The 14,515-nt window shown below is 43.3% G+C and overlaps 1 protein-coding gene across 2 annotated transcripts in view; it reads right to left on the bottom strand.

Annotated features, from left to right (window-relative positions):
• Positions 1 to 3,572: 3,572 nt before the first annotated feature.
• ap3b1a (adaptor related protein complex 3 subunit beta 1a) overlaps positions 3,573 to 14,515 on the bottom strand; it is a 52,284-nt gene continuing 41,341 nt past the window's right edge. For both annotated transcript variants that reach the window (XM_056432498.1, XM_056432497.1), the window contains exons 24-27: positions 12,752 to 12,836; positions 11,383 to 11,480; positions 10,357 to 10,495; positions 3,573 to 4,351 (exon numbers count right to left, since the gene is read on the bottom strand). In XM_056432498.1, coding sequence (XP_056288473.1) covers positions 4,198 to 4,351; positions 10,357 to 10,495; positions 11,383 to 11,480; positions 12,752 to 12,836 — 476 coding nt within the window. In that variant the 3' untranslated portion in view covers positions 3,573 to 4,197. The remainder of the gene's footprint in view (positions 4,352 to 10,356; positions 10,496 to 11,382; positions 11,481 to 12,751; positions 12,837 to 14,515) is intronic.

The following is a 14,515-nucleotide window of genomic DNA, read 5'->3' as shown; positions in this document are numbered from 1 at the left end:
GAATCAAGTGGATTTTTTTTTTTTGACTGATGAAGGCACCATATAAAAGTATTTAATAGGTTTTGATATTGAGTTCATCTGTCAATCAACAGATCTGAAATTAAACTGAATATCGGAAACATATAATAAAAAACATTATATTATCTACTGACCACCAGGGGGCGACTCCTCTGGTTGTATAAAGGTCTATAAGGAAATAACTCTAATTTTCTCTTGATTTATTCCCTCAGTAATAAACATTCTACATCTCTAGTTTCAAGTCTTCAACACAGCGTGATGTTTGTTGAGTAAATTATGATCCATTTAGAGTCAAATAGAACACAGCAGGGTATAACTTATGCGGGGTGATTGACAGGTCTCTCTGCCAGAGACGTGTACGACTTCTCACTCCTCGTCAATCCAAATATGGTCACTTCCTGTCACTGGCGGCAAAAAAACCAACCTAGAGCAGTGTATACTTTAGGGCGGGGCTTAACGTGATTGACAAGTCGTCTCCGTATCAGTCCAAATATGGTCATTTCTGTTCACTGAATATGAGCTTTTTTGTTCCTGCCGAGTGTTGTTCATTTGTGAAGATTATCTTGCTGTGGGTAAATCATTTTCTGGAACAAATCTAAATCGGAAGAATCCTATTGGCTGTTTGTGGAGGCCGACATACACACGCCATATCCGTGCGACCGCTCAGTGTTATGTGAATTTAGCAGAAGGAAATGACGTGACATCCAGAGGATGTGCAGCAACCGTCCAGAACGACACCCGAGGTTGAAAGTAAAACTGGTCCTAATAAATCCATAACTTCTCCATGTGGCAGGTCTGTGGCTGGAGGAGCTGATCACAGACACGCCGGCTAATGAGAAGCTGCTCTCAGCGGTGAGGTCAGACAGGCGTTTCCTCAGCTGGGGATCCTCTGCTTTTACCCCCCCCCCACTCTCCTCAAACACAGGCCGCGATCAGACCAACTGAACAGCCCATCGTGTCGCTGTGCTGCAGCCCAGAGAGGGAAAGAAATCAAGCTGTCACTGGGAGAGCTGCAGGGGAAGAGAGGCGGCACCTCCACCTCTCACTGCCTCCCCAGAGCCCATTATAGCAGGTGCCAACGCCAGGAGATGGATATCACACACACACAGACACACACAATGTATGTATATATGTATATATATATACACACTATACATACATCATGTATGTATATATGTATATATATATACATATATACACACACACATATATATATATATATATATACATACATCATGTATGTATATATATATATATACATCATGTATGTATATATATACACATATATATATATATACATACATATATATATATACATACATCATGTAGACATATATATATATATATATATATACATACATGTATGTATGTAAAACAGTGTCCAGTATTTTAAGCTGGAGAACATTTCACCTCAAACTGAAAAATGTCAAATGTATATTCCAGCATTATAAATAATTAATAAATAACGCGATCATGCAACATATGCTGCAAGTATTGAGCTTTTCTTCTCTCCGATGTGTAAAGGCCAAAAGAACGTTATACCTGCTAAACATCAGCATGTCGTGTTTTACTTATTGACTTATTTTAATGAACAATGTTTGTTTCTGAAGAAGAATCCAGATGTTTGTTTGTATCAACGCCTTAAAATAGTTCAAACAGAGCTTGTAAAATGTGTAAATAAGTTTGAATACCTTCCATGTGGCAGCGGATCTGGATGATGTGTGTGTGTGTGTGTGTGTGTAATGGGAACAGCTGGCTGAGGGAATGAGTACAGAGGGAGAGGTGATGGATGCGAGTGGAGCTCCTGTGACAGACGAGCTAACAGGTGTTCACCGCCGCCCTCAGAGACGCTATTTATGAGCCGGAGCCGACAGCCAGAAGCAAAGCGCACGACGCCGAGGAGCTGCAAGGCGTCACGTGGCGCCGCACAACTTTTCTTCCACGGGCAGCAACTAAGACGAGCTGTCGCTAGGCGGACAATCGGCTCTTTAGTTTGCTAAAGAAAAAACTAAAGTTTATTAGCAGGGGTCGGCAGATAAATATATATAAAAAACACAGAGAAAACACAGAAAAACCAAACAAAAGCCATATATATACACACATATATATATATACATATACATACACATATATATATATATATATATACACACACATATATACACATACATATGTATATACATATATATATACACACATATTTATATATATATATATATAGCCTTTGTTTTGTTTTTCTGTGTCTTTTAATTCATTGAAAATTAAAACATATGTTGCAACTCAGGGCAGATATAGTTTCCACCCATTTTCTTTGTACTGTATTAAAAATACATTAAAGACACAAAGCCTCCCTTTATTTTTAAGAAGGATATATCTGTAAATATTTGGCCGCAAGGATAAAAATATATTTTTTTATTGGGATGGGAGATTTAACTATGTAAATATGTAATTATGTTCCTTTAACTATGTGTACATATGTATAAATGATAATAATGGTATACAAGGGATTATAAAATACTTAAATTCTGGTTCACGTCGACGTCATTAGGGCGTCGAGCACAAAAGGCTTCGCAAGTTGTTGCAGAGCTTAAATAAATTATATAAAAGGAATATTAAAGCACAACGTATGCATTTTAGATGCTTTAGAAACAGAAAGCCATGAAATAAATATATATTTTCAGTTTATGGGGTTAACTTTTTGTTTTTGCAGCAGACGTAATATTTTATTCATTCCGATAGTCTGGAAATGATTTTCCGACAGCAGGAAGTGTTCTGTGTTTTTTTTCTGAAGATGTTCTCGGTATTTATTTTCATTCTTAGCCGCCGCGTGACTCAAATGTAGAAACATGAGAATAAAACAGCAGCGGTTTATATTTCTGCTCCGCTGATAAGATATTTGTGTTTGTGCGAGTCATGAATCAGTTCTGGAATTAAAAACAGTTTTAATTTACAAGCTGCTCGTTCCACCAAATGAAAGTGGAAGTGGCAGATTTATATATATCGTATTTATTGAGGTTTACATGAGCCGTTACTCCACAGCCATCTATTCCATTTACAGTTTTACCTACAGAGTATAACTAATGCGCCCCAGATCACGAGTTTCTTCTTGCCTTCCGACGGTTTAAAGGAAACGACTCGGTGGATGGGACAATGAGAGGAGGGGGGTGGAGGGAGGGAGGACGAACATATGTTGGCAGGTGGAGCGACAGATTCATCAAAATCATGATGTCATGAGTGCATGGGACGCAGCTCATCCTGCCAATTAGCAGCGCTCATCATTAACGATGTTGTGTTTCAGCCACGTTCGTGTAAATGACGATAAATCACAGCGTGTTGGAGACACCGTCAGCTAAAATATATATATACTGTATGTATATATATATATATGAATATTTATAGAGACAAATATTTATTCGTTTTAATAAATTCATTTTATTGTTCAGGCAAAGCGGTACAAATAAAAAGACCTTGTTGATTTCAGTCTAACATTTAGGTTTTGGTTTTCTAAATAACATTATTTTCATATAGAAGGCACTTTAACACGTTTTTTTGGGGGGGGGGGGGGGGGCAGTGTAAAGGTTTGAATGTGGAGCTACGCCAGGGTCAGAGGCTCGTTTGGCGTTCATCATGTAACGAGGTCTAAACTGCTTTTCTCTTCTTCTTGGCACTAAAGTCGCTCCGACGATCGACGAAGACGAGCGGTCAGACTAGTGCGTTCTCCCAAAAGTGTCGGTACAACCGTTTGTGCATAATAATGTTGAGACGCCATGACATGTAGATAGTACCCGCTGAGGTAAACCACCAGGTGGTTTGAGATGATTGGCTGGGAAGGGACTTCTGAAGGTCACGTTAAAAATCTATTCTTCGATGCCCTCTGTGTGTGTGTCTAAAAGGGGTGTCGCCACTTTATATGAAGACCTTCATAAAGTTATCTCTGTGATTCAGGACAATCCTTTCTAAATAACCACGGATCATAAAAATGATTGATTCCAGTTCCATTCTCCGTGAGTGACACACGTTCAAGCGCTACTTTTTTCGGGGGGGGGGGGGGGGGGGGGGGTTCTGTATTTCGGATAAAAAGTGCCCAAATTGTCCTCAACCACAGAGATAAAATATGTGACATCTTTGATGAAGTGTGGTTCCCCTTTACCTTTACTAAAGGGAGGGCGGGCGGGATCTCTATGCCAGGGCGAGGGCTTGTTTGAGGTCTCGCAGCAACATGGACGCCATGACGCTCTTCTCCGTGTTGATGGTGAGCAGGGCGGCGGAGGGCTCCTTCAGCTCCAGCGAGACCAGGACCAGGGCTCCGCTGCTGACTGTTCGGCCAGCAAACCTGGAGGAGAGGAAGAGAAGTGAGGGGTCAGAGTCACAAAAACAAAGTCAGACTAATACTGAGCATTAAAGGCAATGGAACTACTTTCTACCAAAGAAATAGTCCCGATAAAAACGGTTCATCAACAGGTTTCTCTGAAGGGAATCGAATGTTCAGCTGGTTCTGAAACAGACTCACTGGTTTCTTTAGGACCTTCATGAGTAAACCAGACCGTTAGCGGGAAACCTGGTCATGTCTATACATTTATTCTTAATGCTCGTTATCGGATACCAAAACTCCTTCATCTCAGACTCCAGCTGAGACCAGTCCACAGAGGACAGACCCAGATCCAGACACCTGGATCTTTGACACTGAGCAGTGGTGCAGTACCACGTTTGTCCACAGGCGCCGCCAAAATCAACACAAGAGCAAAGTTTCTTGCAGCAACTTTCCTTTCGTGAAGATGGTTTGCTGTATCCTCTTCTACAAGTACATAGGAAAGGAAGCATTGAAACACCTTTCCTTAGCATTTAGAGAAATCAAGCAGCTCATTTATTGGCTGCCACTCGGATGCCTTCGGGTCATTTTATTCACTTTAGAACCTTCCAAAGCAAAAAAAAACCACTTTGACCACAGACAATGATTTCGTTGTAGTTCGGTGGCAAATTTGAAAAATTCACCTCGGTTGAAGTTAAAGTTAAACAAAAAGAATAAACATAATTCAACATCTGTTCGTGGGCAGTTGTTGGCGTCGGGTATTTCACACCATTTCAATAAAAAAATTGTTTTTTTACACTGAATACATTTTGTATTATAAATGTATATTTGATGACATTTATATTTCTGTTGCAGAGAATATGAAATGTGAACCACGTGGATGTGAATCCGATGGTTGACCTCTACATCAATGATCAATAACATATAACAAACACAAAGCTCCTTAAAAAAAAAAAGACAATAAAAACAGAGCCGACACACTTAACTCACATTTCTCCCTCGAACCTGAAAATCCCCTCACACCTTGTAATTACTCCAAATGAGTGAGTGAGACAAAGAAGGAAAACGATGTGACGGGAAAGAAATAGAGCGCCGAGCAACAGACAGTCCATTATTCCAGCTGACTGAAGATCCATGAGGGGCGGGATACGCCCTCCGTGTCAATCAAACTGTATTTAGCTGGGTTGTTTTATGAACTGTGGCGGTCTATGAGTGTGTGGGAAGCCTCTGGACCAGTATGAGGGGACGACCCCCCCCCCGTCCCACTGGCTCCCTCCGGACCATCGTGAGGATTCTTGGTCCGCCGTTCCCTTGGATACCGTCCCTGCAGACCGAGGGCAAATCTGGGCCCACATGGTCCCCATTGAGAGCGCTAACAAGAGGCAGACAGGGGCTATGACCCAGTGTGACCCCCCCCCCCCCACCACCCTCTTGCATCTCAGAGCCCGAGCGTGGCCGACTCCCAGCCATCTGCCTCCATTTAGCACGACATCCCGGCAACAAAGGCCCCCCCGTGGCAGCCTGCTTAGGCCTGACAAACAGCCTACAAAGAGCCCCACTTAGGCCTGACTAAAGCCTGTGAAGAGCAGGCCCCTCCCCCCCCCCCTCCCCTCGCAGGCCGGCCGGTGGGAAGAGCGGCGTGCTGTGCGGCAAGAGCGGCGAGCACATCCACCAATTAGCACGCACACGTTAAAGAGGGAGGGGGGGGGGGGGCATGCATATACAATGAGACCGGGCTCACACACCCCAGTGTGTCTGGGTGGGTCTCTGGGGAGCTGTAAATTACCATCAACAGAGGAGAGGGAGTTTATCAGGGAGCTCTCAGGGAGGAGAGAGAGAGTCCTCCTCGGGCTTAATTAAAATATTAGCCACTTCAGCAGGAAACACACAAGCCATTGAAGAAGAGGATTCTTTTTTTTCTCAACAACACCAAACCCTCTTTGCTTCTTTAAATAATTCAGGGGTTGTATGTCCAGTCAGGACGACTTGAAGACGCGTCGCCGTGTCATACTTTCCGTCAACCTTTGAACAACAATGCAAAAAGAAATTATCCTACTTATGCAAACATTTTGTATTCTAATGCAACACAAACATGAAGAACTAGTCAACATCCCCCCCCCCCCCCGACCCCCCCGCTGTCAGCAGCTTACGGTGTCTATGTGGTCCCTGTGGCTTTGCTAATGGATTTAGGATATAAATCTATCATTTACTCGGCCAGTTAACACTACCCCGAGGCTGCTTTTCATTCCGTCTCCGGAGACGCCGCTCTGGGCTTTTGTGCACGAGTTGCAGTACGAAGCGAGTGAAAAGAAAAAAACCAGAGCGGGTTTTTCGCCCGCGTTTGATCTCCAGGTGCACGCGCTGTGAACATTCTCGCTTTTGCGGGTTTTTGTGGCGAAGCAGATCGACGTCACAACATCAGGTCATTTTGGGGACTGGGAGTGGGGGGGGGGGGGACAGATTAGGGACGAGCAGGGCCTTAAACGGGTCATTGGTATTCCCCTGCACTCTTCACGCGCAGGGCTAAACACTGGATTAATTGCAGTGTATGGAAAGAAAAGCAAAGCATAACCCCTGGACTTAGAGCGGGCGGATTGGCATCGATCGGCTGGGCCGCGGCTAAGCATCACTCTCCAATTATCTGAGATTCTCCTCAGTGCAGAGAGCCCCGTGTGTGCCATCTGCCTCCCCCTCCACCCGGCAAACACAAAGTGGGCTTTTACCTTTACATTCACCCTCGGCAAGATGCAGAGGATTCTGCAACCGAGAATCCAGGCCTTAGCCCCCCCCCGCGGAACTTAACGAAACACTTTGGTTTTAGAAAAAAAAAAAGACCCGTGCGCGATGTTCCTACAGGAGCTCAGAAAGGCTCCATCCTGGTCCTCGGCCAGGTGGACAAGTGTCCTTCAACTGAGTGGTCAGCGAGGCCCGACCGCAGGCTGCGGTCGGGCAGATGGCCAGAGCCATTACCCCCAATTAGAGCGAGGAACCCCTCCACGCTTCTCCAGAGCTCGGCCATACGGACAGACCGCAGACGGGGCGGGAGGAGAGGACGAAGAGGCGGCACGGGGCTGATGGGAAATAGGAAGGGGAATAAAAAAAAACGTCCCAGAGCTCGACGTGCGACACGTCGCGTCGTCGTCCGTTTTCTACTCTTTTGAATCATCTGAAGATGTAGATCAGGAGCCACACTGTAAAGAGATCAGGCGTTTAATTAGTCGGCTTATAAATGACGACCGATTCAATTTTAAACGGGAACAAGAATTCAACTTTTCCAGGAAAAAAAGAGGGTGAATACAGTGTGTTTCTCGAGAAGCGTCATTTAATTAAATCAACGTGTAAAGTAAAGAGAAAGCACAGCTTGTAAATCAAGGGAGGGGGTTCAGGTTTGTTGTTTTTCCCCCTTAAATTAGGCTCTAACCAGAGGGATTGGCAATGCATGCAGAATTCGATCAAATTTGCTTTCAAACGGACTGAAAAATAGAGCACATTTATTCTATTCCGCCTGTTTAGACATAAACAAGAACAGCGTTTTCTACATTTGCTTTCCTGCTTGATTTATTGCCATCCTCCTTTCCAGCAATCAATTTATGTGTTTCAGTGGCATCCCCCCCCCCACCCCACCCCTACGCCTGTTTGGGAGAAGCAGTGCTGCACCCTGCTGATAAACCAGAGGAGTGCAGGGATGTACACAAGGAGGAGGAGGAGGAGGCGATCGCTTCGTTAGACAGAACCTCCGATGCCGCAATCAGAGGAGAAAAAGAAGGTCACGCATCACATTTAATGCAGAGTGACCTCCACAATAAGCTCTCAGTGGGTGCATCCGATCAGATCGATCACTGTGTGTGTGTGTGTGTGTGTGTGTATCAAAGTATGCACAGCAGCAACACGCAAAAACCACCACGACTAAAACCACCGGCCCTAAAACGATTAGGAACGGCAAGAATTTAATCAACAACAATTAATTGTTTCAGTCCGTTTATCAAAAGCAAAGAGACGAAACATTCTCCGGTTGCAGCTCCCTAAATGTGAGGATGTGTTGCTCTTCTGTTTTGTATGGCTGTGCATTTGATATTTTTGGACAGTGTGGACATCATATTTCAATCTGGGAACCTGCTTTGATCGTAATCAATAATCCACAGACTAATAGAAGATGTATTTCATCGTTAGTCGCAGCCCTTAAATATCATACCGCCGTGTTTTTAAGACTCGTTAAGTCGAGATGCACGGAGAGGTAAATGTAAATAAAGCTCCAGTACAGTATGAACAGTTAATGAAATTTACTTTGAATTTAATTTGTCATGTCTGATGACGTCTCGCCAACGGTCCATAGAAAATTAAGAAAAGGCTGAAACCAAAAGAGGTTTTTGTGGCTTTGATGATTTAGAGACGTTGCGGATTAACGTCACCGACTCGTCGAACGATGGCAGCAGCTCTAATCTTCTAATCTCAACAATACAATAATCATATCGATTCATGATTTGAACATGTGCCGCCACATGGCACCCAATCAGGAGCGTGAACGGACGGATTTAGAGATCTGTCCCCTCCCCCCCCCCCCCCCCCCATCAGCTCTAACGTGGAGGAGCCGCTCACCACCGGCAGACAACATGGACGACAGCGTCTTCATTATGAAAAGAGCCCGGGGCGACGCTGGAGGACCGTCTTCCTCAGAGGCAGGAGGGAGATTGATGGCACGGCGTCATTTGAGCCATCGGTTATTCTGAATGAAGTCTCGGTTTATTGGACGCAGGCCGACATTGATTTCCGCTCACTCGTTCGGCTCCCCGTGTCCTCGTGCTGCCGCCTCCCCTCTCATTCTTCCTCTCTACGCTTCCTCCCCGACCCTCGCTCATTCCTACACGTTTCCCCACTTCCTTTACGAGCGCTCAAAGACGACGGAGAGGGACGGGGGCGCGGCGAGAGACAAAGAGGAAGGTGTGTGGGGTGGGGTGGGGGGGTTGCAAGAGAGAGACAGAGCAGGAAACAGAGGGAGAGAGGGAGGTGTAATTATCTATCAGGTGTTCGGGTGTGCGTGACAGAGGAGGAAGCTCATTAGCACACTCTGTGTACACCAATTACACAGCCAGGCTTCTCAGGGCATTCCCCTGGCATGTGTGTGTGAGAGCCACTTCCACCCCATCATACACACATTTTATAATATTCATAGAAAAATCTATATATTTAAAAAAATAGAATTGAGGTGTGTGCCTCCACCAACCAGTCAAGTAGCGGTTAACATCCACGTCCGGTCAATACGTCATCATTTTGATACTCTTAGACTTTTGTGTCAAATTGTCAGAATTAGCATCAGAGTTTCTGCCAGAAAACGTCTGTATTTGTTTTGCGTGATCACAGACGTCTGAGCGTCAAAGTATCGCCAGGGCATCTGCTCCGCTTGAAAGCAAGTCTCTGCAGCACGCGTTCCTGAGGTATCGCGTTCACGAGAATGGGACGGATGAACAGCCTAAAAACACGGAAAATATTGGGGGGGGTGGGGGGGTATTATTCTGAGTAAAAAAAAAATTATATATATATAAATATATATACGACATCGGAAACGAAAAACTTTAGGATTCATCTCATAACACACAAGCAAATATTATGTATAAAAGGTCCAAGATAAGAATGAAGTACAACGCATACAGATTTCAGTATTATAGTTCATAAAAGAACATGAAAGACAACGTGTATATGTTCCTTTTAGGACTGAGGTCATGTCCTTAACATAACGTTACTTTAGATTTTTTTATATCAGATAATATTCAAGTGTTTTCTCTCGTACATTTTAGGTATTTCTGTCAGAATATTCTCCTCCTCGGCTACGATGTTATTATTTTGCCTCCAATGACTAAAATGTAAACGTGTCATGAATCCAACGCCTTAATATTATTATTAATAATATTCTTATTTGTATGAACAAAGCACATATTACAGCACCAGATGAAAAACTCTGCAACATATACTTCATCCATCCATCTATAAAAGTGTGGAAATGAGTTATATTCACAGAGGCGAGAAGAGCTCACCTGTGGAGGTCGTTGGGGCTGGACGACACCACTCCGACGTTGGCCACCGACAGGACCTGCTTGCTGATGGCCTGACTGGAGGTGTTTGCTGTTGCCATGGTGACGGTCGCCGAGGTCTCGTTCATGCCCAGGAGCTTACCTGATGGCATGCGAAACGTTCATCAAACAGAAGCTTCATTCAGGCACTTCTTGGATTCGTCGTTTCCAGCTTCAACTAAATATGCAGCAGATACGTTTGTACCATCACCATAAAGTGTTACGAATATCAAAATATATATTTTGGGACTGAGCAACAGAATTCGTCGGCAACTAAAATTAGGAAAAATCTGGCCAGTTCATGTGCACTTAGTAATGAACAAGGGTTTGAGAGAAATATGCACAAGTTAGGCAGAAATAAAAGAGCTCTTGCAGGCAAATATATATAACGAAAAAACCTGTAAACTGAAATAATTAATTGACTTTACTCAATTGGTATTAAGCAGCAATACACGTTTACAAATATAACGTTTTTCTTGAGCGACTGCTGCTGTAAATACTCACTAGAGCGCTCCGGTTTACTGCTGCTTGAGTTTCATGGACTGACATTACTTTTAGTAAATCTAATGATAGCAATAAAAAAAATATTGCATAAATCGAGCCTTATCCTGAAATCACAATACAGAGCATTTGAGAAAAGATTACAGCTCCTTGAGAAAATTCATATTTGAGACCAAATAGTCTAACAAAATTCCTTTTATAGACATATGAGAAGCAAATAAATAAATAATTTTTTCACTGGATTCAAAGCGAAGTAAAAAAGCAACAATATATACGTGAGTTACTTTTGAATAATAACCCATAATGCAGGAAATCGTCCTTGTCCAGTAATGTTGTATAGAATAAATAAGCCATGTACGTGTATGGTGAACAAGGTTTTATCAGAAGAGTTCACGTGCGTCAGACTTTAAATTAGTCGGGCAACAATTCCAGTTTGTATTCAGTGACCTTCACTGTGGTCATGGATTTGGTTTAGAGGACACTCCCCACCTTGCTCCTTGCTGAAGTCCTGCTCGGTCATGGTGCTGGGCATCAGCAGCTCGCCCACCCCCGGCTGGATGGACACACTGAACTGGTCCTCCTTGGTGCTGAGGGGAACCGCAGGAACAGGGAACACACACTTATTTACCCATAAAGCAGGAATCCAACATTTTAGAGAGTATGCTTTTCCTATTCTCATCTCAACTTTCTCTTCATGCGTTCATGGTGGTTTCACTTTGCTTGACTTTTGTATTTTAACCATAAACCAAAGAGACGGTTTAACCCTCCTGTTACCGTAGGGTCAATTTGACCCGATTCAATGTTTAACGTCGGTGTTCTTTCGGGTCAATTTGACCCCAGGCTGTTTTTCACTGTGTCAAACATATAAGAAATATCAACTTTTTTATATATTTAAAGGGCTATTTAGGTAGTCAAGAAACAAACATAAAGTACCTCACACTTAAACTTGGGAAACAATATTAATTCTAATAATTTTCTGGAGGTTTTAATTGCTGGGGTCAAATTGACCCCAAGGGTAAAATATGTCAGTAAATATAAAGGTAACAGGAGGGTTAAACATTGAATGGGGTCAAATTGACCCTAAGGCAACAGGAGGGTTAAAGCAAAACTGCATTCACGCTACCACTAGATACTCATTGTTTTTAAATACTGCATCATTATTGTTGTATTGGGCTGTGCAGTGCTGTCTTGATAATATTACGCCACCTATTTGTAAAATAAGTCTGTAAAAAGGAACTACAGATCAAAATTAGCACTCTAGCGACTCGCACGTTCACACTGGAGGTGGAAAGTGAAACCGTCTGTGGCAGATGGATCAATAGAAGTAAACATAGAAAATTGGTGAACTGTGTGCATGAGTTTTGTGCACTTTTGTCTATTCAGGGTGTGTTTGTGCATTCAATGTTTCTCCTCCGATGGCCATTCGCATGGTTTGCAAGGCATTTTGGGTCGGATTGATCGCTACCAGAACAGATTTTCTGATAAGGTTATTGATCAGCGGCAGCCGATGGCATTCAGCAGGTTGATTTGAGCTGGGCCCGATCACTGGCGTAATAATTGTTATCCCAGTGAACCCGGATCAATCGTGGCTGATGTCTCACCTGGGAGTGCCGGCACCGAGCCGGTAGGAAAAGGAGAATTAACAACAGAACCAATGAGAGAGGGGAGATACAAATAATACTAAAAAAAGGACGAGAGGATGCAAATTAACTTGAGAAAGAAACGCGTGAGGATGAAGTGAAAACTGGAGACATGGCTCTATAGGAGAAAAAAAAGAAAAAAAGATGCAAGACTGAAGGTCGGAGGAGAAGAAAGAAAAAAAAACCCGCTTGATATGAGCGATGTCAGGTTGTCTTACCACAACTGGAAGTTGGCTGCTTGTGTCGAGTCGCTGAAGTCAATACCCATGGAAACCGTCACCGAGGCCTCTGGCTCCAGCCGCTCTGAAGAAGAAAAAAAAAAGAAATCGTGAGTGACAAGGGCACAGTGTGCAACGTGAGGAAGGATGGAGCAAAGAGGGAGGAGGAGGTGGAGTAGATAGAGGGGGGGGCAGAGTGGAACAGACAGGCATCCACACCACTTGTGTTTTCTACTTCACAAAGCAAGGCCACCGTGTCTGAGAAATCTATCCACACACACACACACACACACACACACACACACACACACACACACACACAGACGCACACACGTCAAAGAGCGCATCAGCATCAAGAAAAGACGAGGAAGACAAGGGAGTTAAGTAAAGCCCCACAAATAAAATGAGTTGAAGAGAAAGTCTGGACAGCTAAATGAGAGGAGGAGGAGGAGGAGGAGGAGGAAGATGAGGTTAAGGATGAGAAGACCACAGACAGACAGAAACATCCTCCGTGGGGCAGAGAGCTATTTTACTGTGTAACTCTTCTCACGGACGGAGACGAGACTCCAGAGGAACCGCCCGGTGAAAACAGAGCCATCACCGACTCACAGTGCAGCGTCCACGTCGGCTCCAGCAGCCATTCATCGCATTCTTTATTTCTTTCAACGGTCTCATCCACTGTGTTAATATAAGATCGCAAGATAAACTGGTTCAAATACAGTCTGGAGAGACGATTAACCGATTTGTTCCCTCCTAATTGTGGGAAAAGACGAATGAATCCACCCGTGGAAGTGGAGACGACATTAAAGATACTTGGTGTTTTATTTACTCATTTTGGTCCCTTATCCGTTTGCACCTAAATTAGCACTTATATGTTTGAATCATGTTTTTAGATAATCAGCGACTTGACTTAGCCAGTAAGTAGTTTTTGTGTGTACAAATATACACTACCGTTCAAAAGTTTGGGGTCATCCAGACAATTCCGTGTCTTCCATGAAAACTCACTTTTATTTATCAAATGAATTGAAAATTGAATAGAAAATATAGTCAAGACATTGACAAGGTTAGAAATAATGATTAATATTTGAAGTATTAATTTTGTTCTTCAAACTTCAAGCTCAAAGGAAGGCCAGTTGTATAGTTTATATCACCAGCATAACTGTTTTCAGCTGTGCTAACATAATTGCACAAGGGTTTTCTAATCAGACATTAGTCTTCTAAGGCGATTAGCAAACACAATGTACCATTAGAACACTGGAGTGATAGTTGATGGAAATGGGCCTCTATACACCAATGGAGATATTTCATTAGAAACCAGACGTTTCCACCTAGAATAGTCATTTACCACATTAACAATATATAGTGTGTATTTTTGATTAATGTTATCTTTATTGAAAAAACAGTGCTTTTCTTTGAAAAGTAAAGACATTTCTAAGTGACCCCAAACTTTTGAACGGTAGTGTATATAATAAAGAAATTCAACGATTTAGGGACAAATTCGCAAAACAACATTTCATTTTCAGTTAAATTATTCGACGTGAAGCGCCTTTAGAGGCAATGTGCAACGTTTCCCACTAAACACGCGCCCTGTCGTTTATCATCCCGAGACAAACAAACACAAAACGGCATTATATAAACGCTTTGTCCGTCGTCCTCGGCAACTTATCAAAACCAACCGCGGCCGCCGGCTCGCAGTGGCCGGCCGCGATCGATCCAAATTACCCACCGTTTTCCTTCAATGCCCAATCAATCGCCTGCAATTGG

Source organism: Pseudoliparis swirei, chromosome 15, assembly GCF_029220125.1.
Source record: "Pseudoliparis swirei isolate HS2019 ecotype Mariana Trench chromosome 15, NWPU_hadal_v1, whole genome shotgun sequence".
Classification (NCBI taxonomy): domain Eukaryota; kingdom Metazoa; phylum Chordata; class Actinopteri; order Perciformes; family Liparidae; genus Pseudoliparis; species Pseudoliparis swirei.
This window is presented reverse-complemented; position numbering and strand designations above follow the sequence as displayed.